This window comes from Apis mellifera, linkage group LG3 (assembly GCF_003254395.2).
Source record: "Apis mellifera strain DH4 linkage group LG3, Amel_HAv3.1, whole genome shotgun sequence".
In the NCBI taxonomy this organism is placed as follows: Eukaryota; Metazoa; Arthropoda; class Insecta; order Hymenoptera; family Apidae; genus Apis; species Apis mellifera.
In genome coordinates this window covers 4,842,855-4,870,702 of record NC_037640.1, presented here as the reverse complement: position 1 = coordinate 4,870,702, position 27,848 = coordinate 4,842,855, and the positions used below count along the sequence as shown (strand labels likewise).

General features: G+C 26.8%; 3 protein-coding genes and 1 long non-coding RNA gene across 6 annotated transcripts; 2 read left to right on the top strand and 2 right to left on the bottom strand.

The window, feature by feature from the left end:
• The first annotated feature begins 299 nt into the window (after positions 1–299).
• Positions 300–18,487, top strand: LOC552399. Of its 2 annotated transcripts, XM_026439666.1 has the most exons (21): positions 300–546; positions 1,026–1,479; positions 1,557–2,005; positions 2,085–2,263; positions 2,354–2,754; positions 2,878–3,055; positions 3,143–3,354; positions 3,438–3,619; positions 3,693–3,820; positions 3,895–4,026; positions 4,123–4,254; positions 4,348–4,474; positions 4,552–5,114; positions 5,220–5,588; positions 5,702–6,062; positions 6,321–6,649; positions 6,770–7,602; positions 7,717–7,850; positions 7,987–8,165; positions 8,290–8,556; positions 17,826–18,487. In XM_026439666.1, the coding sequence occupies exons 2-20, from the start codon at positions 1,055–1,057 to the stop codon at positions 8,551–8,553; spliced, it is 5,577 nt and encodes a 1,858-aa protein (XP_026295451.1). In that variant the 5' UTR covers positions 300–546; positions 1,026–1,054; the 3' UTR covers positions 8,554–8,556; positions 17,826–18,487. The 2 variants fall into 2 exon arrangements, with proteins under 2 accessions (XP_026295451.1, XP_016766735.2); XM_016911246.2 differs by lacking the exon at positions 17,826–18,487 and having other exon boundaries at positions 8,290–8,591.
• On the bottom strand, positions 11,096–21,396 carry LOC412843 (phosphoenolpyruvate carboxykinase). 2 transcript variants are annotated; one of them, XM_006560464.3, is made up of 7 exons: positions 21,234–21,396; positions 14,635–14,892; positions 14,106–14,290; positions 13,638–14,032; positions 13,041–13,388; positions 12,669–12,935; positions 11,096–12,463 (listed from the first exon to the last, which is right to left on the bottom strand). In XM_006560464.3, exons 2-7 carry the CDS (start codon positions 14,679–14,681, stop codon positions 12,005–12,007), a joined length of 1,701 nt encoding a protein of 566 aa, XP_006560527.2. In that variant the 5' UTR covers positions 14,682–14,892; positions 21,234–21,396; the 3' UTR covers positions 11,096–12,004. The 2 variants fall into 2 exon arrangements, with proteins under 2 accessions (XP_006560527.2, XP_396295.4); XM_396295.7 differs by lacking the exon at positions 21,234–21,396 and adding an exon at positions 16,570–17,680.
• Positions 15,872–16,562, bottom strand: LOC107964173. Its single transcript, XR_001702396.2, has 2 exons — positions 16,123–16,562; positions 15,872–15,989 (listed from the first exon to the last, which is right to left on the bottom strand). It is a non-coding gene; the product is annotated as an uncharacterized LOC107964173 (long non-coding RNA).
• A 1,078-nt stretch (positions 21,397–22,474) lies between the features above and the next one.
• LOC409639 (UPF0183 protein CG7083) lies at positions 22,475–25,510 on the top strand. The gene is made up of 8 exons (XM_393137.7): positions 22,475–22,747; positions 23,269–23,351; positions 23,433–23,660; positions 23,728–23,937; positions 24,009–24,158; positions 24,331–24,495; positions 24,571–24,747; positions 24,875–25,510. The coding sequence occupies exons 1-8, from the start codon at positions 22,684–22,686 to the stop codon at positions 25,070–25,072; spliced, it is 1,275 nt and encodes a 424-aa protein (XP_393137.3). The 5' UTR covers positions 22,475–22,683; the 3' UTR covers positions 25,073–25,510.
• Positions 25,511–27,848: the final 2,338 nt, after the last annotated feature.

Here is a 27,848-nt window from a genome sequence, read left to right as displayed (position 1 = left end):
GAAATTAACAACATCTCTAGAGCATTGGATGGTAAATCTATTGTATATTTAATCTATGGTGTATCATTATCAATTTCATTATTAATTAAATATATAGATATTATCTTTTACAAAAAATTCAAAAATTTTAATATTATTTTCTAAAATTTAAGCAAAATATTAACAATTCCTATTAAATTTATTTAAATTTTAATTGAATAATTTAGGAAAAAATTATAATATAAAATACTATCAATATCAGAGAGTTTATATAATATACTAGTGCTTTTGATTTCTTCAAATGGCTGCACTGTTGATTATAATGCAATCTAACCTTGATATTCTGACATTTAGAAATTTGACGGTAGTATTTTGTAAAAATGTAATGTAAATAATCAGTTTTTTTAATATCTTACATGTGAAAAAAATAATACGTTTCGACGGAATGCGCAATGTGAAATTTGTTCTAGATTCCTTTTCCAATAATTTCTTTTTGGCGCAAAAAGAATTTTTTAATAGGCGAAATTTTCTCATCAATTGTATTATTTTACAATTGCATAAATACAGGTATAGTAGCTCATAATAACTTTTTGATTTGTGTGTTTAACATATCACGCAATAATAATGAAATATAATAAATGTTATATAAATTTTTATATGTTATATAAATATTGCATGTTTTAGATTATGTATTACAAATAATTTATTATATATTTAAAATAATTTTATAATTATAATTAATAATTATATTGATTTAAATGCTTAAATTTTATAATTAATTTTCCTATCTATTTACTTTTTAAATTTATATTGTAAGTACATTTTAATGCATTAGATACTTGATATATATATATTAAATATTTGATATATATATATAAATTTTTATAAATTTACGATTTGATAAAAATTATATTAACTTGAACATTATAAATACATATTTTTGTATTTTTTCTTTTTACAATATGATATTTTTAATAAATTTTTTTTTTTAAATTTATGGATAATTTTAGGTCAAATTTATCTGTTTAAATCATTTTATATTTCAGGTAGTATTAAAATTATCATTTATAATATAATGATTGCAGAAATAAGCACAGAAGGCTTTCAGCCAATGACAAATTTTAATGAAGAAAGTCTATTTAAGTTACAATGTTTAATTAAAGCAACAAATATACAACATAGTGCACAGTGTGAATATGGAAAAAGATTATTTTTAGCACTTACAACAGGAAATGCTGAAATTTTTTTATATTATAAAAAAAATTCGACATCTATTGCAATAATTAGAAGGATACCTTGGTTTCAAGGATCTCATAAACAAATCTCAGCTTTATGTTTTCATTCCATGGGATCATGGTTGTTATCTACAAGTGTTGATGGATCTGTATATATAATTCCTGCTCTATGCTTTGTAGATGAAAATTGTGAGAAAGATAAAAGATGGACCAGTGATGATATAACTTCTTTTCCTTCTATTAGTTCACAATCATCTCATTCAAAGTATATATCATAATTAAAAGAAATCATTTATGATTTAATATTTTTTTTATTTTATTTTTATAATTTAAAATTTTTAGACCTACTGCAATAGTATGGTGGCAAAGTACACTAATACCTGCTGAAATTGGTATTATTGGAACAGAATATGGAGAGATTATATTTATTAATCTTGAAACTGGCCATCAAACGAATGTTACACAAATTAAAGGAAATATTATCAGTCTGCACATTTGTCGTGATCAAAGTAATGACATTGTATCTCTTCTGATAACAAGTCAATCCAGAAGACAATGGAGATTACTTTTAGAACAGCGTACATATAGTTGTTTGCATCATTTAGAAAATGGAGAATCATATAATATGTTACATACAAATGATAACATGTATGATAATAGCAAAATATTTGCTTCTACTAGATCTAGATTGCAAGGACTCAAGCAATTGTCTGTGGACAAACTTGCAATACTCAGACAAAAATTAATAGAAACAAAAAGTCAGACATTAGGAGAAAATTTGCAGTATCATGGTAATATATATATTATATAATATGATATTGAAATCAAACTTTATTGTTGATCATTAATGAAATTTTATTAATTTTGCAGATATTACAAATAATCGAAATACTCAAAATACAACTATTAATTCTGAATCTTCAACAGAAGTAAATCAGAATCAAATAACACCAGAAGTGATGTCAAAAGAAGTATTTCTAATGTCTCAATTAGATAGGGAAGGGAATCAATTATATACATGTTATCATTCTATTACAAGTCAAATATTGGTATAGAAATTAATTAATTAATTTTTATTGATTAAAAAAAATTAATTTTTATTGAAATAATATAATATAAAAATAATTTTATAATTGTAGGTATATGGACCTAATTTTACTACTGTACCTCTATCAGCACATAAAGTATTTGAATCATGTAGAAATGTTTTATTAACTCAACGATTTTTTTTTATTACTGATGTTAGTCAACGTATAATATATATAATATCAGATAGATTATCTGAAACTCGTAGGAATGATAATGGTAAATTTAATCCAGAGTGTATTGTTGGTCACTTTTCTTTAATAAATAGCAAAGAAGTAATACGTGCTGTGTACAGAGCTATTGATTGTACAAATAATTCATCAACAATACTTTCTGAAGAAATGAAAAATAAATATACATTACCAAAGGGAATAAAAGATATTAAAATTGAATTACCTCATGTGGATACATGTATAATTGTAACAAATCATTCTGTATATAAAATTGTTTTAAGGTTAATATTATATTTATTACATTTTATTATTTTAATATGAATAATAATTATATATATAATATACGAATAATAATATAATTATATTTTTAATTTATAATAATTATATTTTTTTTGGTTTTATAGAAAACCAATATTATCAATTTTTATGGAATTAGTATTAAAAAATAATGAACTCGAAAAAGCAGCGAAATTAGCTATAATATTCGGTATTAATGCACAACAATTATTAGAGCAAGCTGGTGATATACTTTTAATGAATAAAGAATTTCCACGTGCAGTAGCTTGTTATAAATTGTCTAAAGTAAGTAGATATAAAAAAGATACATAATATTATATAATTTCTGTAATATAGATTGATATATTTTAATTTTTATATATTTTTTTTCAGTGTAGAATAATGAAGAGCATGTTAAAATTTGCATCTGTTGGATATACAGCAGATTTACTACGTTGTCTCACACATTGTTTAGCTTCTCCAGCTATAAGTGAATTACCTGTTGCACCAAGAATACATCTTTCTAATTTATGTGTTTTAGCTTTTATTGAACGGACGCTTAGAATTTCATCTCAAAAGTCCAAAGCTATATATAAAGAATTTTTGTAAGCATTTAATTAAAATTTTTTTAGATATAACTAGAAATTTTATAAAGAAAATTACGTAATAAAAATCATTTGAATTGTAGATATTTTTTATCTACAAATTCTTTTTACGATGAGTTATTAGCAGTTAACATCGCTGGACAGACATGTTTATGGGAGGTGTTGCATCATTTAGCAACACAAAAAGGTCTTTATGGACAAATGTTAGATATTCTTATGAGGACAATACATAATTTCAATACAAGCAATTTCCAACCAACACCATGTAATATATAATTATAACAATTATAATTGGAAAATAAGAGAAGATAATTATATAAATATTTATTTTATTTTAGATGGCTTATTAATATGTATAAGTGAACCAAATCTAATGCAAGCAATGTTAGTATATCCTGAGTTAGCTAGAAATCACATGTCATTTATACTTGATAATCTTCAAAATTCTCAAATTTTTGTATTGCAAGTAAGATTTAGATTATATTTATAATACAATAATATAAATAATTTTGTTTTTATATTATAATAAATATTTTTCAGAGATTAGTAACATTATATGATCCAACGAATCCAGTAATAAGACCTAGAGTAGTACGATGCCGATTACGTCATAGAACTACTTCACATAGTTCTCAATCTAGTCAATGTGATTCTATAGATCTCATGGAAAATGTATGCTTATTTTTTATTAATTAATTAATTATTCATATATATAATTATTATTCATTAATTATTTATAATTGATATTTATTTTCATTTTTCATATAGGATGAGGCTGATACATTAATAGAAGAAATCATAGAAACTTTTTTACTAATTTTATTGACTTTGATTTGTAAAAAATCTATTTTACATCAAGAATCTACTACATATAATATTGATTTATTAGCTCTTAAGAAGGTAATTATTATGTATAATATAAAGTTTATGTTTATTTTTGTACTTAATGTTTTGTTTAAGTAAATAATTATATGATTATATAATTTGAAATAGGATCACAACAATTCTAATTCTGGTGCTGATTTCAAGAGAAGACCATTGTGTGCAGGATTTTCTCATGTTGCTCTTATCAGAAATGGAAATATTTATACATGGGGAAGTTCTGTGCAAGGATGTTTAGGTATATATATATATATATAATTAAACACATATTTTTCTATTTTTTATTTATCTTATATTTATATTAATTATCATTAGGCACTGGTCCATCTGTATTAAGATATGGTTCACCTCAAGTTATATCTTTCTTTTGGATAATGGAAATTGAGGTTCTCAGTGTATCTTGTGGTCATTGTCATACTTTGGCAGTAACTAATAATGGTGTTTATGCATGGGGATCAAGTCAGTTTGGTCAATTGGGTTTGGGTAAAATTTTACAATGTTCAACTCCTGAATTGATTACTTCTTTGGCTCAAGAAGTCATTATTGATGCAGTAGCTGGACAATATCATTCTGTTGCATTAACTTCGGATGGAAGAGTCTTTACATGGGGTTGGGGTGTTCATGGTCAATTAGGTCATGGTAATACTGATAAAAAAATGACTCCTACATTAGTTACATCTTTACTTGGTATAGTTATACGTTTTATTACTGCTGGTCATGCACATACATTGGCTCTTTCAACAGAAGGTATTATATATGCATTTGGTTGTAATATTTTTGGACAATTAGGTGTGGGCAATAATATTAAAAGTTCAGTGCCAATAAAAATCTCATTATCAGAAAGAATAATTCTTATTGCAACTGGATATTTTCATAATGTAAGTAAAAAATTTTATAAAATTATCATCATTATTATATTAAAATAAATTAATAAAAATAAATTATATAATGTCAATAATTGTCAATATTATTATTTTGTTTAGCTTGCAGTTAGTTGTACAAATAAGTTATATATCTGGGGAGCTAGTCCTCAAGTTCTTCGATTGCAAGCACAAACACAAAAGCGAACTCGAATATTGGAACAACGAGATATAAAACAATTAGAAAATATTGATGAATTCGAAAAAATTGCAGATTCCACAAATATGAATGATACAAATGAAGAAGTTTTAGAAAATGATGCACAAACTAAAAATGCACAAGCGAAAAGTGGAATTAATACAGAATCGCGAAGAAAACAATTAGATAATGTGTGCTTAAGAAACGTAAATGTCGGATCACTTGAAGAAGCTCAAACTCATTTAAAACCAACTATTGTAGATACTAGTTTAGTTAAAGGAAATATCATACAGGCCAGTTATGAAATTTTTTATTCTTTAATTATTTCATAAATAAAACTATCATTTTATTATTTTATCTTCGTTAAATCTTGAAATTTTTCATTGTAATTTATTAATTATAACAGATATCAACTGGTTGTCATCATAATGCTCTTGTAACAAAAGATGGATCACTTTATACATGGGGTAGAAATTTAGATGGACAAATAGGCAATGGTAGTCGACGAGAAGTTCCAATTCCTACTCCACTGTGTTACAATCCTGTTTCGATTTTTGCACAAGTACCTCCAAGACATAATGCTTATAAACGTGCAGGAGAAGAACAAGAAATAAGTGATAGTATAAAAAATACTATGAGTGAGAAAAACGGAAATGTACATAATGAAATTAAATCGGAAAATAATGAATCTAAAGAAAAAATAAATGCTATAATTAAAACTGTTGGAGTTTACTGTGGATATGATTATACAATTGCTATTCAACCAGGTATTTAATATATTATTTTATAAGTATACAATAAAAAATAGTCTTTTTAAAAAAGTTTTAAAAAGATAAATTTTATATTTAAAGTATAAACATTAAATATAATATTTAAATGTATAAATTTTAGTATAAAATCTAGTATAATTTCTTATTAAGTTTTTAAATACAGATATTTAAATTAATTTAAAATGATTACTTTTTTTTTATATTAAATAAATTTCAGATTCTATTATATATTTCATTTTTTATATTCTCTTTCAGGAGGTACAATTTTAGCTTGGGGTAATAACAGTAGAGCACAATTAGGTCGACTTCCTGCAAAAGATATGCGTGATACCGATGATAAACTTGTATTAATTAAAAAACGAGTTGTACGGCTTCCTCATACATCGCATATAGCTTTGGACGTGCCTACTCAAGTTCCTAATATCCCCGCTCCCATTATTTCTTATCAAAGTTACGACATATCTTCTCTGGCAGGTACTATTTGTCCTTTAAGTGTTATTGAAAAATCACCAGGAGAGCTGACATTACATTATGCATTAGAATATTTCTCTGGCTTATATGATTCCTCGAAAATTATAGAGAAGGTTGGTCTTTTATTTTACATAATTTTTTAAAGAAATTAATTTTATTATATTTTTATAACTATAAATAAATAAAATTTTTTATAGTTTATTTTTTAATTAATTTTAACTTTATATTTTTAGTGTGTTGAATTAGGAAATTACCAAGCTTGCTCAAAAATTGCTTTACTACAACATAATATTTCTGAAGCATTTTGCTATCAATTGAAAATTTTACATTTATTGAGTCTCCAATCTTGCTCAAAAGTGAAGTCTGAAAATTTATATGAAGAAATGGAACAAAAGTCTACCGAAAAATCTGATTTAAAGAAATCTTCATTAAAACATGTTAAAAAAAATACCGAACTTTTCAACAAACAAGTAGAGAAAAATCTAATTGATTCTGTTAAAGATTGCGCCGCCAAAAACAAAATGAAAATTCCTGCCAGTAAATCACTGAACAGTCTTCAATTACTTCAACAAGAATTGTACACATTTGACTGTCAAGGGGGATTAGAAGAATTATGCAAAGATGTTAAATGTGAAAATACATCTACAGGAATTTTCGAGGATAGTTTTGATTCTGATGCTAGTTCTGATTCGGAGGAATGGATGGAAAATCATATTTTGAAAGAAAATCAATTACGAAAACAAGAAAAAATAGGAAAATTTACTGAAGATAATTCAGAAATTTCTTCTATGAAAAAAACATTGGATCAATTGCCTAAAAATAGTGGAACATTTAATGAAAAAAAAATTACACAATTTTGGCAAAATAATATAACCAATGAAGCTATAAAAGTAATTAAGTTTTTTTTAAATGAAATGGAAAATGAAACAGATGCTATCAAGTGTAAAATATTACAAGATGCACTTGATTTTTGGATTGAACATGATTTAGTTATACAAACAATAGAAAACATATTTCTAGAGCACATTCAATCGATTTTTTATCCCCTGGGATTATTATTATTTTGGTAAGTTCTTTATATGTATATGTATATATTTTATAGATATATTTTTTGAAATATATAATTTATAAAATAATTTATAAATATAATTTATTATTAAAATATTAAATATTTTTATAGCCAAGAAATAATGGAAAAATATTTGGATATAAATAAAAATGATACAAAAATCAAAAGCTTTATTGCAATTGATTATTTTTCTATTAAATTTTGTTTTCAAATATGTTCCATGTTACTACATCATATAGATCAAGGTAAGAAATTTTATTTATTTATTTATTTTTTACTATAATATATATGGAATAAAAAATTATTTTTTATATTATATTGTTGTTGTTATGTTATTATGTTATTAAATATATTTATATTATATTATTAAATATTTTTTAGATCAACCTATGCCTGAATTCATTAAATTATTATCTTCTTTAACGGCTGATCAATTTGGACCACCATTAACTGGATATCCAGGCTCAAGTGGAAATAATACTTCAAAACAAATGATGGAAGGAGTTATAAGTACTGTATCTTCTAATATTCATGATTCTAAATCATTTGTACATATTAAGGTAAATATTATATTTATAAAATATTATTTTTTTTAAAAATATATTGATATCATTTAAATCAATAATTATTTTTATAAAAATGATTTTTTTATATAAATGATACAATTTTTTTATTTGAAATTAGGATCCAGATGAGGTATATCGATTTCTCGAAACTAAAGAAGACACAATGATATTCACATGTGGACATCATTTTCCATTATCTGCATATAAAAATGAAATAATTCCAATGATGGAAACTGAATTATTAACATCTGAATCATTAGTTCTTCCATGTACAGCTCAGTACTTAGGAAAAATGTTATCTCAAACTGCTAAACCAGAAATATTGTGCCCTTTATGTATTCCCAGAGCGTTGGAAACATTAGTGAAGAAGTATAATGGATGAAAAGTATGTACCTGAAATTTTATTTTAACAAAAAAAAATAAGAGTGATATATGCAACTTTTTTTTAAAGATCTCAAAAGATTCTAATACATAATACATATAAAATAAATTTTTAAATTAATTTTAATAATCTAAAATGTTGAAACAAAACTGAAATATAGTGAATATATATTAAATTAACAATATGTTTAAATTTGCAACAATACTTATCTTTATTACATTGTAGATAAGTATCATAAAATACTATAAAGCTCTCTATATCTTTGAAAGCATATTTTTTAGATTATCTATATATAATTATCTATAGATAATTCTATATAGACATGATTATAATGCACTTTTATTATTTAAAAATATAAATACATCTTATCAAATATCAGAAAATTATTTGATTACGCACATTGAAATTAAACTATTCATCGAAACTAGATATTATGTGTTCATGAATTATTGTAAAGTGATATTTCAAATATTTTTTGCTAATATGTATTATAAACTAACAAATAATATTAATATTATATTAATAATTATATATAATATGCATTATGCATACTTTCATTCTATATTTATATTCATGAGATTCAAAAAGTCATAATAAAATGCATCACTTTCAATTAAATGTTAAAAAATTTAGTCAGACCTATATTTAAAAACAAATAATAAGAACAATTTAACAAGAAAAATAATGAATTAAAAATTATTTTTTTTATATTTCATTTTGAAATAATTTTATTAATTATCTCTCTTAAATCTCTTTTATTAATTATCTAGATTATACAAATTTTAGAATTGAAAAATTCACAAACTTTATTATCAATTCTCTTGAGTAATGTAATAATGAATTTTAATTATATGATAAATATTATATTTCATTTGCATTCATGTGCTAAAGTTTTTATAGATCAATTGCTTATTACAAAAGAGTTTTTTTGCATCTTATTATAATTTTAATTTTTTAATTAACAAAAAATTAAGATATTGGATCTTAATATGTAAAAGATTATAAGCAAAATATATATTTGAAATATGAAATTCATTTCCATATTTCAAAATATTTATTTTCGTGATCGATAATATTATGTTACGATTTTATTAAGAATCAGAGCTCATACTCTTTTTAAATTTTAAAGAAGAATTTTAAATAAAAAATAAATTATAAGAAGATAGAAAATTAGAAGAAGATTAGAATTGAATGAGAGATGTATCAATGCTCACAAAGAACATCAGATATGTATAATAATATTGTGGAATGCAATCACGAAAGCGTTAATATATTTATTAACCAAATGTTAATTAATTCTTAAATGTGCATCTATATATAATTGTATAGTAGTTATAGTAATATTGTAAAGTATATATGTAAAAAAAAAAAGAAAAAAAAAAAGAAAAAAAAAGATTAAGAAGATGACACAAATATTATCTGTGTAATCTTATGAAATTGGTGCAAAATGTTAAGAACTGATGAAAGATCTAGTCTTCAAAGTATATACTAGAACATATTAATTAATCTTAAAGATTGAAAAGAATATCTCACTAATAAAGTGATAACTGATTCTTTGTGACCTCTTAACCGATGTTAATTAGATGATCAATGTATTCATAAAGTAGAAGAATAGAATTAAATTTGTATATAGAATATAATTCATGAAATAAGAAACTTTTGGTTCTAAATGGAGCAAGTTCATAGATATGTTGTGTTCTATTTTTAAAGTAGAATTGCATGGAAATGAAAAATAACAAAAGAATAATATATTTATATGTATATCAGAGTACTCCATTATAATTTAATAGAAATTAATTCTAAAAGAAGGTTTTAGAAATTAATCAATGCATATTGTGAAATTAAATGAATATTACTATTCATATATATTGAAATTGTATTATTAAATTATATGAATTAAATGAAGTTAAAACTATAATGGTTTAAAATAAAATAATGTTTTTCATTTTTTGCACAAAATAATGTAAATTAAAAAATTTAATAATAATAACTTAATAAAATAATAATTAAATATGAATTATAATTTTTTTTTTTAAATGAAGTGATAATAAATGATAGAAATACTTATGTTAAAATTATATTAAAAAAATTATAATTATCTTCATTTAGTTTTTTTAAATCACTAATATTGCGTATTTTATTAATTTATCTAATATAAGTCTAATATAAAATAAGATTTATATATAATCTATTTTAAGATTTTCGAAATAATAGTTTTTCTGTTCTTTTTATATAAAATTTAAAATCATCAAAAAGAGAACAGCCATTTTAGAATTAGCATTGAATAATATCTAAATTCTTCTATCTTAAAATTCATACGTTTGATACGTGCGATATTTTTTTCTTATTAGTTATTTTTTTTATTTTATTGCATAATATATTTCAAAATATATATGTATAATATGTTATATTCGCATTAAAATTAATAGAGTGTTTTTCAATTTATTTATCGATACTTAAAATACGGGTATAATATTATATACTACTAAAATAGTAATAAGCAAAGTTAAAAAAAAAAATATCTATTTGAACAAAATATATATTATTTGTTTTTAATTATGTTATATTTATTTTTTATTATATTAATTATACATATATACATGGTAAATTGATAAAATGTTATATTTAAATTTTAATAAGAAATTACGAAACAATCTCAGTAAGATATCTGGCTCTCTTTTGTTTATTTCATAAACTTAAATGTTAAGTGATATGATAAAACTGTTCTTAAATCTTTAATTGTATATGTATATGATCGCAAAAATTTTGTAATATATCTATATATATTCAAATGTACAATTTTAAATGTCTTATATTTGAAGTCTTTCATAAATATTATTTAGGTAATTAAAATATTAGGTCAATAAATACAATTAGTAGAAGAATTTCCCATCTTTTATTTGAAATAAAAATTATTAAACTCTATTTATTGTCTTTCAATGTTAGTGTTTATTTATCTAATTAATAATTAATTTAAAAAAAAATGGATAATATTTATTCATTATTAATTATTTTTTATTTAAAATGTATATTGAAAATACATATTTTTTTTATTCTAAATGATAAATTATTTCATTGTATATTGACTTGCATACTCATACACGGTCCTTCTCTAAAAAAATCTGTTCCAAATAATTATAAAATTATAAGTACTTTCTAACAATGTGATGTTAAAAATGAAAAATATTCGGAAAATATTTCAATGAATATGGATGATTCAATTTGATATTTTACTAAAAATCAAAATGTAATATATCACATTTCGATATAATGGAAAAAATTTAACAATTAGCTAGATTATGATTTCTGAATTCAATATGAATCTTAATAATTTGATTCATAATTTTAAACTTCTTTTAATCTTTCCTCGCTTAATTTCGATAAAAAAAAAATTAATTTTAATCAAATTTGACGTTATTTCTGGATAAAAATATAAAAAAATGATATTATTTTAAAGTTGATCTACATTAGAACTAAGAAGCTCAAGTTCTGCACGAATGATTGAAGGCAAATCATCACCGACTTGTGCATCGAAGTATTCTCTAAGCTCTTTAACTTCCTCCTGCCAGAAACTTTTCGGTAATCTGAATAACTCTTCCATGTCTATTTTCATTTTCAAATTTTCTAAATTGAACGATTCTAATTTAGGTAATAGACCTATAGGAGAATCTGTAGCAATATCCTCGCCCTCGATTCTGCGAAAAATCCAATCCAGAACGCGAGAATTCTCACCGAATCCTGGCCAAAGGTATTTGCCATCCGCATTCTTTCTGAACCAATTCACGTGGAATATACTTGGTAGATTGGCATTCTTCATTTTGCCCATACTTAGCCAATGATCGAGATAATGTCCAAAATTGTAGCCAAAGAAGGGTCTCATGGCAAACGGATCGTGCATGATTATCTTTCCCTAATTCATAATTATTGAATAAAATTAATTTCCAAAGATAAAATTATCAGACAAATGACTACAAAAAACGTTTATCTTTCTTTTATGATTCTTTTAAATAGTTTCAAAAAAAGAAATACATAATATTCACAATTGAATATGAAGTGATTTTCTAAGTGATCTTTATTATTATTAAATTATTACTTAACACCTTTCATATTATTACCTTATATTCTGCTGCAGCAGTAGCTTCAGATTTCATCGAAGCTCCAATAAAAACACCATGTTGCCAATTTCTAGCTTCGTATACAAGAGGAACACCTTCTGGTCTTCGACCTCCAAAAAGAATAGCATCTATGGGAACACCATTTGGATCTTCCCAAGCTGGATCGATAATAGGACACTGTCCAGCTGGGGAACAGAATCTGGAATTTGGATGTGCTGCTAGCGATTTGGATCCTCTGGTCCATTTCTTGCCTTGCCAATCAGTGATCTATATAAATGTCGTTATTTAACTGTGATTCAACTCAATTCCATAAATGAGATTTGATTAATTTTTGAAGAAGAAAAATTATAAAATACAGTGACAAACACTTACTTCAATATCATCATCAACTTCTTTCTCCAATCCTTCCCAAAAGATTCCACCATCACTAGTGGAAGCTACATTGGTGAAGATAGTGTTTTTGAAAATAGTTTTCATGGCGTTAGGATTAGTGGCGGAGCTAGTTCCAGGCGCGACACCAAAAAATCCGTATTCTGGATTTATGGCACGAAGTCTACCTTCCTTATCGAATTTCATCCAAGCGATATCATCACCTACGCATTCGATTTTGTACCCTGGTAATGTCGGCTTCATCATGGCCAGGTTGGTCTTGCCACACGCGCTAGGGAATGCAGCAGTAATGTAACGCTTTTTACCTTTTGGATTTGTGATAGCCAATATCTATAAAAGATAACTAATATAGAATCTTTTAGACAATTGATGTATTTGCGAACGCCAATATTGAGAATAATGAGTTTTTATATAGAAGTATATATAATAATAAAAAAAAAACAACTTAATTTTAATCATCAATGGAATATAATAAATATTGAAGTCAAATCTTGTGATGATGCAACTGTATTTGGAGACATAATTAGAGAAAAGAATATGAGCTTTTCAATGTTAAATTATGAATGATTAATTACATACAAGCATATGTTCTGCAAGCCAGCCTTCATTTCTGGCGATAGTCGAGCCAATTCTCAAGGCAAAACATTTTTTACCGAGCAAAGAATTTCCACCGTAACCGCTCCCATAAGAGACTATTTCATTTTTGGCTGGTTTATGAAGAATGATCGTTCTTTCTGGATCACATGGCCAGGAACAATCAACATTAACTTTTGAATCAATCTTTGGAACACCGACAGAATGCAAACATTTGACAAAATTATCATTCTCAAGAGCTTCTAGAACTTTTCTACCCATTCTGGTCATTATTCTCATGGAACAAACAACGTATGGAGAGTCTGTAATCTCTATTCCAATTTTTGAAAGAGTTGAACCAACTGGACCCATACTGAATGGAATGACGTACATTGTTCGGCCTGCATTACAAATATGAGACTCATCAATTTCTTTTATTCATTAAATCGATTCAGAAAATTTCCCTAAAACTACCTTTCATGCATCCTGGAAAACGTTCAAGGATTGCTTTGTCCATGTCAGCCGGAGAAATCCAATTACCCAATTCTCCAGTAACATCTTTGCGTGTAGTGGGAACTGTATCGGATTTACGTTCTGTGCTGATAAACGTGAATTTCTCAACTCGTGCTACGTCTGCAGGATTCGTCCTGGCAAGCCAACTAAAAATAAAATATACGAATGTATTTAAATAACTGAATATTTTATTTTAGATTTTAAATAACTGAGGAAATTAAAAATTTCAAGACTATTGCAAAGAGAACAATAAAAATGGATTTTGTTCTTGATAAGTATTTTTTTACTTCAATGATTGAACATATCCTATGAGTGTCTTATACTTGCATTTGCAAGACAAATTATTTAAGAAAATTTTGTGAAAATTCATAACAAAAATGATAAAATTGTTGAAATTTTTCTATTTATAATTTGATTAGAAAGAATTATCTCTAAAAAGACACTTAAATTTTATTCAATGATTATGAAATTATTATTCAAATACATCTACCAATTTTCATATTTTGTTAAGGGTGATATAGTTCCCATCTTTTCCATGAGTTTCAACAGGTGATCGTATTCTATGTCGCTTCCATCGCAAATATAGATATCTTTGGGGCAACAAAGGGATGCACATTCCTCTATATACGAACGAAGTTTTGGACTGAGGCATTCCGATGGTGTGTTCAACAAAGGTGTCTTCCCTATATATTCGTAATTATTATTGAAGGATGGACTCTTCGCTACATTAGTGGCCAATGTGGAAACTCTGGAAACAATATTAAATTTTATTTGTAGCTCAAAGTGTGTAATGCTTAGAATTAAATTAATATAATTTTTCTTTCTTAATCCATTTATGATACTGCATTTATCTTTGTGATTGAACTTTTGTTTTACTTTAATTAATTCCAATTTTAATTTAAATATATTTAAATAATAATAATATTAATTAAATATATATAATAAAATATAATTAAATATATTTCTTCTTTCATATTAATTAAATATATTTCTTTCCTGTAAATTTGAAACGTTTAAGCTACATTATTTTTTAATATCATATACATATATTCTTCAATATTCAAATTCTTTGTATAATGTATTTTTCTCTTGATTCTTCAATATATTCTATTTCTCATATTGCAATATATTTCACGAGTTGTGTATTCTTGATTTCTGAAACTTTCATCATAGATATTAGGTCAAAGTAACAGATGGTTCTATAGAAGACTTGTTAAAAGCATAACTTGATTGCCTCTCACTCCAATCTTTCAGAAAACTTTAAAAAATGAATCTTTCCATCTTTCACAAAGTGATGGATTATCCCTATATTTAAACTTAATAACCGACACTTATCCGTTTAATTTTTCATTGATAAAGACTTGAAAACTTTCATCATCTCGCGTATTCCATCCATTCCACCGTGACAAAATGTATCCTTTCCTTTTACTTAAGGAAAACCTGTTGTCTTTATAATATATAATATAAGTACGTGTACCAACTTTGTTACAAAAATTTCCACGCTTCAATGAACACAATCGTTATCGTAGAATACGTGTCTTTTTATTAGAGGAAAAAGTATCAATTAAGAAACTCTCAACTCTTATTTCCATTAGTTGGGTGAAAGTATTGTAGAACGTTTGTGCAAGTTATATATAAGAACGAATAATAATTATTTGAGCGGAATATTTAATATTCAATATTTGGAGGAATATTCGCAGCAAAGGGATAGAAGAGGAAAGTTTGAGTAAACAATAAAATTTGAAACTTAAAATTGAAACCAGTGAATCGAGAATGTTGTTAATCGAATGTTGAGGATGAGGATCGCCCATTACACAGATAAGATTGCATTTAATAATATTTTCGCTGAAACAGTATCATTTTGATTATTACATTAATTGAATGGATCGTGCATAATTGTTGCAAATCAAATCGATTCGTTTTGGTTTCTATATTAAAACTAACATTTAATAATGTTATAACAAATACGTGTACGTACAAATTGCGCAACGAAGATTGCATTAGAAATTACGACGGGATTATGCAATAGTAATCAAATACAGTCGAATGTATCTGGCTAAGAAGGTATCTTTCACGTATATCAGTTCTTATCGTTTCATGTAATTTCCTGATTGTTCCTTAATTTTCCCCAATAATATTAATTCCCGTTAAAGATATAATATAAACAGGAAATAACATCTCTTAACTTCATCTTGAAATTTCACTTCTTCAACAGGAATTCATATTCCCTATCAATTTCGATCAATTTTGAATTATTTTTCTGAAAACTGAATTAAAGAACTGAATTATAATTTAAAAAAAGAATAACAACCCGTCAAACATTTTCCAAAGCTTGGTCAAAATGGAATGTATAATCGATTCCTCTCCAAGATCAAAATGAATCGAAACAATCTCCAAGACTCGCTCAACGCGATCGGATACTCACTGCGGATAATATATGTCGACCGCGTGCGGCATCTCGTTGAAGGATCTCGGTTCGAGGGTTCTCAAGAACGTCGGGCCGAATCGTCTCGCCTGTTGCCTATCTCCGGCGTGTCCCGGCCAACGAACGCTCGTAAACACCGTGAATAATCGTCTCGAGGGTGTTGTCACGACCAACCTCCTCGTTACCAGTTTCGGCCACGCAACGAGTCTCGCGGACATGTCCTGCGTTCGCTCGCTTTTATATTCGATCGGCAAAGGATTTATATCGAAGCGAGCCCTAAGCTTGATTCCTCCCCGTGGATTGGCCGCCGAGCACTTCCGCCGGGGCGAAGTGGGGGGGGGAGATCGATGGAATCGCCGATCGTGGTGCTCCTCTCTCTCTTCGATGATCCTCGAATGGAAGGAGATCGCCTCTTCGAAGAAGAAGAATTGGATCGCGTTTGGAGTGGGGCTCGATCGAAAGTGGATCCTTCAAGATCTCGAGGATGCACACGGCGAGTAGCGTGGCGCGAATTCGTTGCGGCCGAGGAAGTGGTAATAGTCGACGACACGCACGGTTGAAAGGAGGAGAAGGAGGAGGAGGAGAAGGAAGAGGAGGAGGAGGAGGAGGAGGAGGATGACACACGCACGATCACACGAATGGTTTGGAGCGAACTGCAGGTCGCGGCGGAGTCGATCGGGAGTAAAAGCGATCGCGGCGCGCTAATCGGGCCACGAGGCCGACGCATTCGAAGGAAATCGGTTGCACCGAGCCGTTTTATACATCGAAAACGCCTCGCGCTTTACCTTTACGTTTTGCTCTTCTATTTTTGCTTCGCCAACACTTTCGCTTTCCTCCTCTGCCTGGCGCGACACGCGCGAGCAGAGCGAGACCAGACGCTCGCGTTTAATTATTTAATCCGGAGCGGATTGGTGCACGCGGTTGGGCCGGATTCAAATACTTCTGTTTCGAAATGAAAGAAAATGACGACTAAGGCTAAGGTGAACGCATTGTGCTAGGATATTAACGCGCTCGTAAACGCGCGGCCAACTGAGAGGATGTAGGCGTTATGCGCGTATGTTGTGATGCATGATCGCGCGTGCTTGGCAAGAGTTTTTAAGTAGGAAACGTTTTAAAGTTCTAGCATTTGTAAGTCGATTTATTATTACACTTTACATCGTAGAATTCGAGTTTTAATAGCGATTCACGATTTTGTAATTTTCTCGTTGAATATGTATGAGGTATTATAAAAATAAATAAGAAAAATCACTTTTTAGGTTTTAATGGGAATGCTGTACTCAGGAGGATAAGGAAAGAAACGTCTTTATATCACGTGGATAAATGTTTTGATTGGACCAAAGTCAGAAAGAATTAAGATTAAGAAATAGATGATCATGATGATGCTCTGCTTCAAGAAATTTATTTGATGAATGGTTGGAGCAGATGAAAGATAAGGAAGATTTTTGTTATTTAAGTAAATCCATTTCGATCGAGTCGAACGTGAGATTTGGAGGAATAATATTTGAACGATCGAGGAAGTTTAGATATTAAATATCGCAAATATAAAATTGAAATTTTTAGAAGAAAAATATATAACGAAAACTTGATGAACTTTAGTTAAAAATTCTTTTGAAATTACAAAAGTGTAATGACAAATTTCAATAAACAATAATATATGGAAAGATGCAAACATTATATATTTTCTATTTCACAAAGTTCAATAAATTGTTCCAATTCTTATAATCAATTTAAATTCGAACGATCCAATAGTTCAAGAAATTAATAATTAAATTACTTGCAAATTGACGAGGATCGTGATAATCCTATCTAATCGACGAGACAATGGTTCAAAGTATAAGAAACTGAACATTGTACGAATTGCTGTTCCAAATCTTTCTTTTTCTGAAAAATAAACAATTACACAATATTATCATTATAATTTTATTTTATTTTCATTGGAGCTTCCAAGATTTAATTTTGTAATGATACATAGAGAAAGAGAGAAATAAAGTGATAAAAATTTTTTTCATAATTTCGTTACGAATGTAAAACATTGCTCTCTCCATATCAGCGTCCTTCGATCGTTATCAGCGAGACAATTAATTATCTTTTTTATTGGTCGGTAATTAAAAATTCATAGAAGAATCTGAGATCAAATAAAACACAATTATTTCTGTTTTTCAAGGCATCACGACTCTCCATCCATTCTTTTATAAGAATTAAAATTGCAACAATTCTGATTTTCTTTTCTTCGTTTCCTTTATCGCAGAACCAATGAACCAAGAAGATCCAAGAAAAAAGAGCAAAGAAAACGAAACAGCTGGCTTTACATACAAAAGATATATTGTTAGATTTAATACACACACTTATATCTAATATTATTATTACAATTTCCTCGATTTTTCTTTGGACTGACAGAGAAAGAAACAATAATTAAAACGTGCTATGCCTATATAATTGATATCAATTGCAATTTGATAAACGTAGTTGAAGCGCGCCAAGTTGATATATAGAATTAGTTGATTGAAACATGAATTAGTTAGGTATCGATTACAAACAGGAAATCGATCAAACTACGAACGTTATAGAGCGTGGAAAAAAGACACCATCGAGGTGAGATTGCAGAGAGAAAGGAAACGCGCGTACGTATGTTGTACGTGTTGCACTTTGATCTGAGATTGTCCGTTGCCCGCATTTCATACAACATTATTGTTTACCGAGTATTACAACTCGACTCACTTTGTTTGGATTCCATGTTACTTTGATCACACCGCTCTGATTAATTTGAAGAATATAATTCCAGGGTGTCGAGCTTCCCCGCTTTTTCGACCCGTTTTCTTCGTTACGAGACACCCCCCGAATAAATCGATATTTAGTTTCTCGTTTCATAAATCGGATGCTGGTGTCCTTTTAACTTAAACTTAACAAATTAACTTAACTAACTGATCTAGTTGAATTAATCGAGCCGAAGGAAGGAAGAGTTGAATCATAATCTTGTATTGAGAAGATCGATGAAAAGAGATCGAGCTCAAGATCGAATCAAATTGAATCATTATGTTAAAAGTTGAATTCAATTGTACTTAAATTAAATAAAATTTCGAAAAATTAAAGATATTACATCTTGGAAAGGAAAGGAGTCTTCTTCGTCGTTATTTTATTTTATTTTATCGAAAGCACACGATATTTCATGATTCATTTTTGCTTAATGTCCTGTTTGAAGTTGTTCGAGATTTATCAGAGACCGATATTTTTCTTCACCCACTAGACTGAGACTAATTAATGATTAATTTGCTTTGGTGTCTGCGCACAACGAAATAAAATAAACGAGGATGATAAAGGGATCATGACTAAACACTTTTCCAGCTTAACGAAGATGAGCTGGCCTTTGGACAAAGCTAGTGACGTATGTTAAACTCTTAAAGCTCAAGGTGTTTCTTTTTTATCGAGGAAAATTTTATGATAATAAAATAATAATGTATGTGATAATTATTGCATCGAAAAGATATCGCAACGAGACAATGAAACGGTTTTTTAAACGATTATCGTTGAGCGAATAAATATTTCCGAAAAATTATATGCAAAAATCTGAATGATATTTGTATTATTTATCGGTGAAGTTCTCAGACGCATAAATAACAAAGAGAGATAAGGAGCACGTTATCGAATCTTTTTTTATTATTATTTTTTTTTTTCAATACTTTGACCGATGATTATTTCATCGTATTGAGAAAGATGAAAGGCTGATTGAAGATATTAAAATAAAAACAAAAATTACATCGAAATGTTTTGTAATGTTTTGTAATACGTAAGTAAATGTTTTATAATAATTTTAGAAATATTACTGATCGATCTTTATACAGTAACAATAAAAAGAAATGATAAGAATATATTAATACGATATATTTTCGCTAATATGATGCAGATTTTATTAGTTTTTTATTTTGCAATAATAAGTTTTGCATTATTATACCATTCTATAGATTTGACACAGTCTGTTTTCGAGAAAAATCGGAAATTTGGATTGTGTGATGTCTGTTTACATATTTACTTGATCCTCTCACGATTATCAAAGCATGGATCTTGTCAATTGATTTGAATTAATCCTTAGAAAAATGAAGAGTTCAATAAAATGTAAATAGTTAGGAGCGTGTATTAGATTTATTGAGAAACGTATTGCGAATATATGATGAGTTCTATTCGTTTGTGAGCAAAATCCAAAGATAAATTTTATATCTTGATTCTTCTTAACAATTTTATTAAAGAAAATTTTGAATAAAAAAAAAGAAAGAAGATATATTTAATTCTTCATAATAAAAATAATAAGATAAACTGATTTCTTAGATAGAGATCTATTGATTATTAAAATAAAGAGAATACATTCTTTTCCTGAATCCTTTTCATCTTAAATTTCACTATATAATTGATTCAAACATTAATATGAAAATAAGAAAAAAATGAAGCACAATAACATTTGAAATCAGTCATTATACTAAATGCAAAATAAAATAGAAGAGAACTAGAAGAGAAAAATCATGAATGGAAATAAAAGATATAAAAATCATAGGGGAAATTAGTATTGCATACAGGAAAATCTTTGTTAAAATAGAATGAACGTACTGTTTAAACTACGAAAAGAAAATATGATTAAAGATACTTAATTGAAATATATTTTCACATTTACGTACGGTATTTTTTAATGCTAAGTAATTCCTTGAGATTGTTCCCCCTTCTTTCCTTCTTCTTTTTTTTCGTTCCATTTTCTCAATTCCGATAACTATGACCCGATGTCACGGAATTTTGATACATTTTGCATAAATGTACACGTGGACAATGTAAAATGTATACATATCAGAGAGAAAATTGCGTATGCATTGACGTATTTGGAGGCTCGACTTTGTGGCTTACGATATGGTTATCATAAATGATTACATAACATGGTGGGCACGACTGTGCCATGTATCCTCCAATAATGATTTTGCAAAGCAAAAGTATGTATTCTGATTGTGACACAATAGTCGGTTTGTTGAAATCTTAACTATTATGATTCACATTCTTTGTATGTTTTGACTCGTTTCAGATTTATTTCAGACGATCGATAAATTTATCTTAATTATTTACTAATAAAACTGGATTTACTGTTTATATTATTTATCTCAGAATTTTTATAAATTAATAATATGATAACTATTGATATAAATATACATTACAAGAATGACTTTCCAAGATATCTATAATTTTATAAATGACATTTTAAGTTTAAATTTTAAATCTTTTGATCCATAGTTTTTAATTCAATTTATGTATCAAAAATATCCTTTTTTATTTTTCAAAAGATTATTTTATATTTTGATTTGATTGGTCGTTGTATCATGATACGAAATTATAAATTATATATTTTTCATTATAAAATTATTTTAATAGTTAAAAAAGTTTGTTTTTTTTAAATATTTTATAAATAAAACAAAAATCGAACAATTTTTAACAAAGTATTTCATCTAAAATATTTATTCGTGAAAAAAATTTCTAAATATAAGATTGAAAGTTTCTTTATAATCGTGAAACACATGTAGAGACAAGATTCTATTATCTATGGTCTTTAACCCTTACATCTTATCATAAAGAGAATTTTATTGCACATTTGTTGCGAGATCGATATTTCTTCTATGAAAAATCTTTTATTATTGATAATTTATATTTTATATTTTATTAATTTTTATTAAATTAAAAACTAAACGTGTAATTAAATACTAAATAAATCATAAGTTTAATTAAATTTATTTTAAAATTGAATCAGTTTTAAAATTCAAATATTCGCGGTAATTGAGAATAGCATATTATGCGACATCTATAGTACACGGAACGAACTGTTTCCTCATAATATTACGTTTCCGTACACGGCCGATAGTCTGGTTTAATTTCACGTATTCCGCGGTACGTATCAGCTGTTCGGTGACAGTTTGCCAGCCGTGAGAGTAGAGAGTCGAGGTTTATTGTTTGGGAAGCAATATGGCTATCTGGTGATTAGTAACAGTGCGATACGTAGACAAAGAAACAACGCAGTTCTCATGATATTTGGAGACGCGTTGTGCATCCTATAGTTTAATTTAAAATAAGAGAAACAATAGAATCGATAGAATGTTGGAACTCGAGGTGGTGCCCGAAAGATCCCTCGGTTGCGAGCAGTGGGAATTTATTTTAGGCAAGTGACGAAACACTAATGATGTATCACGGCTAAGTCGTATTACGCATAATTTTATGATGATCGAATTAATTTATAATAATTTATAAAATGATCGACAATCAGAGAATATTTTTGCAGCGTCTAATTGATCTTATTGATGTTACTGTCATGTCAGCATTCGCACTTTACTATTTCGTTCTATTTGTAAACATCTCGTTTGACAATCGCACGTAAACAAAGAAAATGGTGCTTGTTATGAATATTTTGTTACTTATTATATAATTTTTTTTACAAATATAGACTAATTGTTTAAGATTTTAAAATCATATTATAAATTAATAGAATGATAATTAATTAGAATTTTATATTTGAATAAAATATTATTTTAAAAATAAATGTAAATTTAATAAAAATCATGCAATTATGTTGAATGATTGTTAATGCGTATATGGATGAAACTAATATGAAAAATAAGAGTAATTAGAAAAATCAAAGCGATGAAATCTGAAGAATCATTTTTAAAAGAATAACTATTTCAGGTATGCATTTTTCCCAATCTGTATCAATAATACAATCCCAAGTGGGCATTATAAGGGGAGTACAAGTACTTTATAGTGATAGTGTAAGTATATATTAATAAAAACTTAATTAAAGTGTTATTATATATTTTATTCATTTGAAATTAATATATATATATTTATAGAATCCTTTAGACGTAGATTTAGTAATAAACTTACCTCATGATGGAGTTCGACTTATATTCGATCCAGTGGTGCAAAGGCTCAAAATAATTGAGATTTATAACATGAAGTTAGTTAAACTCAAATATTGTGGTTTGCCATTCAATTCACCAGAGGTTTTGCCATCTATTGAACAGATTGAGCATTCCTTTGGAGCAACTCATCCTGGTGTTTATGATAGTGACAAACAAGTATGATATTTCCATTTATACTTTTACTTAATTAAAATTTATGGAACCAAAATATATTTTTTTATAGGTATTTGTATTAAATTTTCGAGGATTATCATTTTATTTCCCCATTGACTCAAAGTTCCAACCTGGATATGCACATGGATTAGGATCATTGCAATTTCCAAATGGAACTTCTCCTCTTGTAGCAAAAACAGCTATTTATGTGGGTAATATGGGTGCTGGAGGTGGAAGTGATGAACACAATTTAAAAGCACCACCACCACCTTTACCACTCGTAATTATTTTTTGTTAGTATTATAATATATATAAAAACAAGATTGATATTACATAACCATATTTTGTTAGGTCTGCTATCATAACAATTTGTATTTAGAAAAGGCAGATGTCATACGTGACAAAATGCGTACACGAGGTCTTAAATTGCATCTCTTCACTGAAGGTAGCTCTGTAACAAGAGTATTATTGGAACCGAAAAAACGTTGTTTAACCAAAGAGGTTATATTTTATAATTTATTTTATATTATTTATATTATATCTTTATAGTATATTTTAATCTTTTTTAATATTATGAGTATTTTATAAAATGAGCAATGTAATACTAAAAGAATTTTTACATTTGTTGTAATACAATTTTCTTTATTCTTTTTTTTTTTATACCTAATTATAGGTGTTATTTGGGGATACTTGTGAAGATGTTTTAAGTGCTTTAGGAGCACCATCTCGTGTGTTTTTTAAAGCCGAGGATAAAATGCGTATTCATAGTCCTCATGCACATAAACGTGATAAAATAAGACGGTCGGATTTCTTCTATAATTATTTTACTTTAGGATTGGTAAAAAATTTTCTTCATGTAAACGATCTAATAAAACAAGCCAAGAAATACATTTAAATATTTTATCGCTCGTAGGATGTTTTATTTGATGCCAAAACTCAATGTGTTAAGAAGTTTGTATTACACACAAATTATCCAGGGCATTATAATTTTAATATGTATCATCGCTGCGAGTTTTCTTTAACTCTTCCACCAGAAAATAATTCCACCGAATCGGGAAAACTCATAGATGTTTCCCCTTCTCCAGTTACGGTACGATATAAGTATCTAAATAAGATTTGTTAAACAAAAATATATTGAAAAATGGAAATATTAATAAGTGATAAATTTGATAAATGTTTTAATATTTGAATATTCTCAATAAAATTGTTTACTTTAGATCACTGCCTATACAAAATGGGATAGAATAAGTGAGCAGTTGAAAGCTAGTGCACGGCCAGTAGTATTAAACCGTGCTTCCTCGACGAATACAACAAATCCATTTGGTTGCACATTTTGTTATGGTATACGCGATGCGATTGTTGAAGTCATGGCAAATCAACATATTGCGAGTGTAACTTTATACAGAGCGGTGTGACCTTGATAATTTATACAATAATATGGTGCATTATAAACCGCTCTTTAAAGAGCAATTGATGGAATGGTGTTTTTTGCAAAACAAACAAAAAAAAAAATAGGCAAGTTTTAAGTCTGTTAGAAATTGCATAATAACATCAACAACTTTAAAAAAGACTGTACGATGCAAAGAGAATTAACAAGAGTGCAAATATTTACAAAATCCTGATGCAGTTTCTTTTCCTAACATTAATGTTAAACAACATTGAAACCGCAAAGATTTCAAATAAAAGTAAGAAAAAAAAAAAAAAAAAGATTACTAAGGAGGCAATGACGATACAAAGCTCAGAAAATCAGCGATATCATCTTGAATATCATATATTATTGCTTACAAACTTTTACATTTTTTCCTTGGAATATCTAAAGTCAAGGAAATTAAATAAAACAAAACAAAACAAAAAAAAAAAAAAAAAAGAAACAAAAACACGAAAAAAGCAAAAAGACGATCAACTAAGGGGTACAAGTGTCTGCAATATTCAATAATATCATATTTAATATACCATTTTTATCTTTTGGTTATAAGTTTTAAATATAGTTAAAAAAAAAATAAAAAAAAATGAATTATAAATTGTACGAGCGATTAATATGTAATGTCTGAACTCGATAATAAAAAAAAAAAAAAAAGAAAAAAGGAAAGTAGTTTCAAAAATAATAAGAATTTTGATAGTTAACGAGAAATCTATAATGATTATAATGTCACTAATGACTAATACGATAAAATATAATAATGTGCTTAGTGCAAATAAAACAGATAATTTTCATAAAACAAAATTTTGTAACGCGTGAAAAATCGAATAAAATGACAATGCAAAAGTGATATTCTGGATATACAAATTAATAAGCATAATGTACTAGAATGGTATGTTCATTCAATCAGAATTAAATCTATCAAAATGATAAAAAATTGAATATCAGAAAAAGATATTTATCAATACAGAAGAAATTAAATTCATGGTCTGTTTTTTACGCTTTTATCTATCAAATTCTAATCATTGTGATAAAAATTCAAAATGCGATGAAATAAAATAAGTTACTTTTTGCATTAACACAAACAAAAAAATAAGGGATATTTAATTAATTACTTTCTTATACTATTTTGTGTTAAATAATACTTGTGATTATAAGTGTACTCACAAAATTCGATTAGTCTTTAATCTTTTTAGTCGTGTAATATGAAATCATGAATTTATCAACAAAACTTATAATTCTTGAAGGAAAAGATTTTCCTTTATTCTTTTCTATGAATTCGACTTCACATTGATGTTAAATTGCACAATCATATACCCTATTTTAAACAGTTTCCTGCTAATCATAGGGTATATAAATGAATATGTTTTATGTATCGTATAAACTTTGATAGTAATGTAATGAATAGTAATCATAAAATATAAATAACAAAAAGCGTTCAAGATGAAATATGAAATATGAATGATGGATTACTTTAATTAACACTTTTGACAGATATGTGACAATTTTTCTTCCTGTTTACATGAATTGGTGAAATTTGTGATCCATGATTTTGAAAATTCTAATAAATTTTTATCAATTTCTGTTTTCTTTATTGGACACAGATAATATTTTAATTTAAATTTAAAATAATATATGATCTCAATATCAAGATTCGCAATTTGAAAGTAAAAGTAAAGTAAAATAGATAATGTTATAGAAAAAAGTGTTAATTGATGCATAATTATATAAAAAGCTTTGAGAGACGCAAAGCCGTATATACAATTTAGAAACTTATGGCTATTCTTGTTTCTCAAAATTCTATTTTGATGGAATACCTCCTGTTTTGTCGATTCGACCATTTATCTAACTATTTTGCGTGAAAATTATTTTTAAATATATATAGAGCATATATAGAATTCTCTAAATAAGTTTCATTGAAATATCCATAAATAATACAATAATAAATTGGAGAGAAAAAAAAAATAAATAAAAAAATATGAAAAATAAAGATAAAAAAGATATCAATGGGACTCTTTTAGAAATTATATTCTCTGTATAATTATTTTTAATAATTCTTCTCAAGAAATCTCTCTATTTAGTTTATACAAAACAAATCATTTTGTATTGAATGATTTATAAAATTATGTAAAACGATTTTCTATAAATCATTTTTCCTCTGAAATTTGTTTTGACTTTACTTATCCTTATATGTATATACTTCGATATAAATTATTATACATATAATGTTTGAATTGATAGGTTCTTAATTATAATTACAAATGAACGTTTCGTGTTTGAACGCAAAATAACAATTACTTTTTCTTTTTTCATATTATAATTACTTACTTATTTTCTTCGCCGCGCGTTTTTTAAAGCATCTAATCCATAAGCGATATAATTCTTTTGCCGTGATTCAGGATTTCGAGATGATTTGAATCTATTCATTTTGATTTCGTTGAGTCTATCTCCTTGTGTCATATTATACGAATCGGTAACTCTGAATTTCTGTGACATTCGATCTGCATCATCTGTTCCCCGGAAATTTCTTAATTTTCCTTTAAATAAAAAAAAAAAATAGAAAATTATTTTATCATAAATAATCTCTCGTAATACAAAACGAAAATTTACTTAATGACGTAGTTAGTTAGTTTATAATTTAAATTTTTTTTCTATTCTTGATATTTGTGATTTGTTTTTTATAAATATAATAGAAATTATCATTATTCATATTGACTTACTTGATTTAAATTTAATTTAACGACAATAAACGATACAAAAATCACAAAAAT

Excerpts from the sequence above, each read along its gene's own strand:
- LOC552399 (XM_026439666.1), top strand. The coding sequence starts at position 1,055 with ATGATTGCAGAAATAAGCACAGAAGGCTTTCAGCCAATGACAAATTTT. Across the intron at positions 3,821-3,894 it reads CTCAAATTTTTGTATTGCAA|AGATTAGTAACATTATATGA; the intron begins GTAAGATTTAGA and ends AATATTTTTCAG. Across the intron at positions 5,589-5,701 it reads TTAAAGGAAATATCATACAG|ATATCAACTGGTTGTCATCA; the intron begins GCCAGTTATGAA and ends TAATTATAACAG.
- LOC412843 (XM_396295.7), bottom strand. The coding sequence starts at position 16,787 with ATGTCCGCGAGACTCGTTGCGTGGCCGAAACTGGTAACGAGGAGGTTG. Across the intron at positions 14,033-14,105 it reads TTTTCCAGGATGCATGAAAG|GCCGAACAATGTACGTCATT; the intron begins GTAGTTTTAGGG and ends TTTGTAATGCAG. Across the intron at positions 13,389-13,637 it reads GGCTTGCAGAACATATGCTT|ATATTGGCTATCACAAATCC; the intron begins GTATGTAATTAA and ends TATCTTTTATAG.
- LOC409639 (XM_393137.7), top strand. The coding sequence starts at position 22,684 with ATGTTGGAACTCGAGGTGGTGCCCGAAAGATCCCTCGGTTGCGAGCAG. Across the intron at positions 23,661-23,727 it reads TTTATGATAGTGACAAACAA|GTATTTGTATTAAATTTTCG; the intron begins GTATGATATTTC and ends ATTTTTTTATAG. Across the intron at positions 24,159-24,330 it reads AACGTTGTTTAACCAAAGAG|GTGTTATTTGGGGATACTTG; the intron begins GTTATATTTTAT and ends ACCTAATTATAG.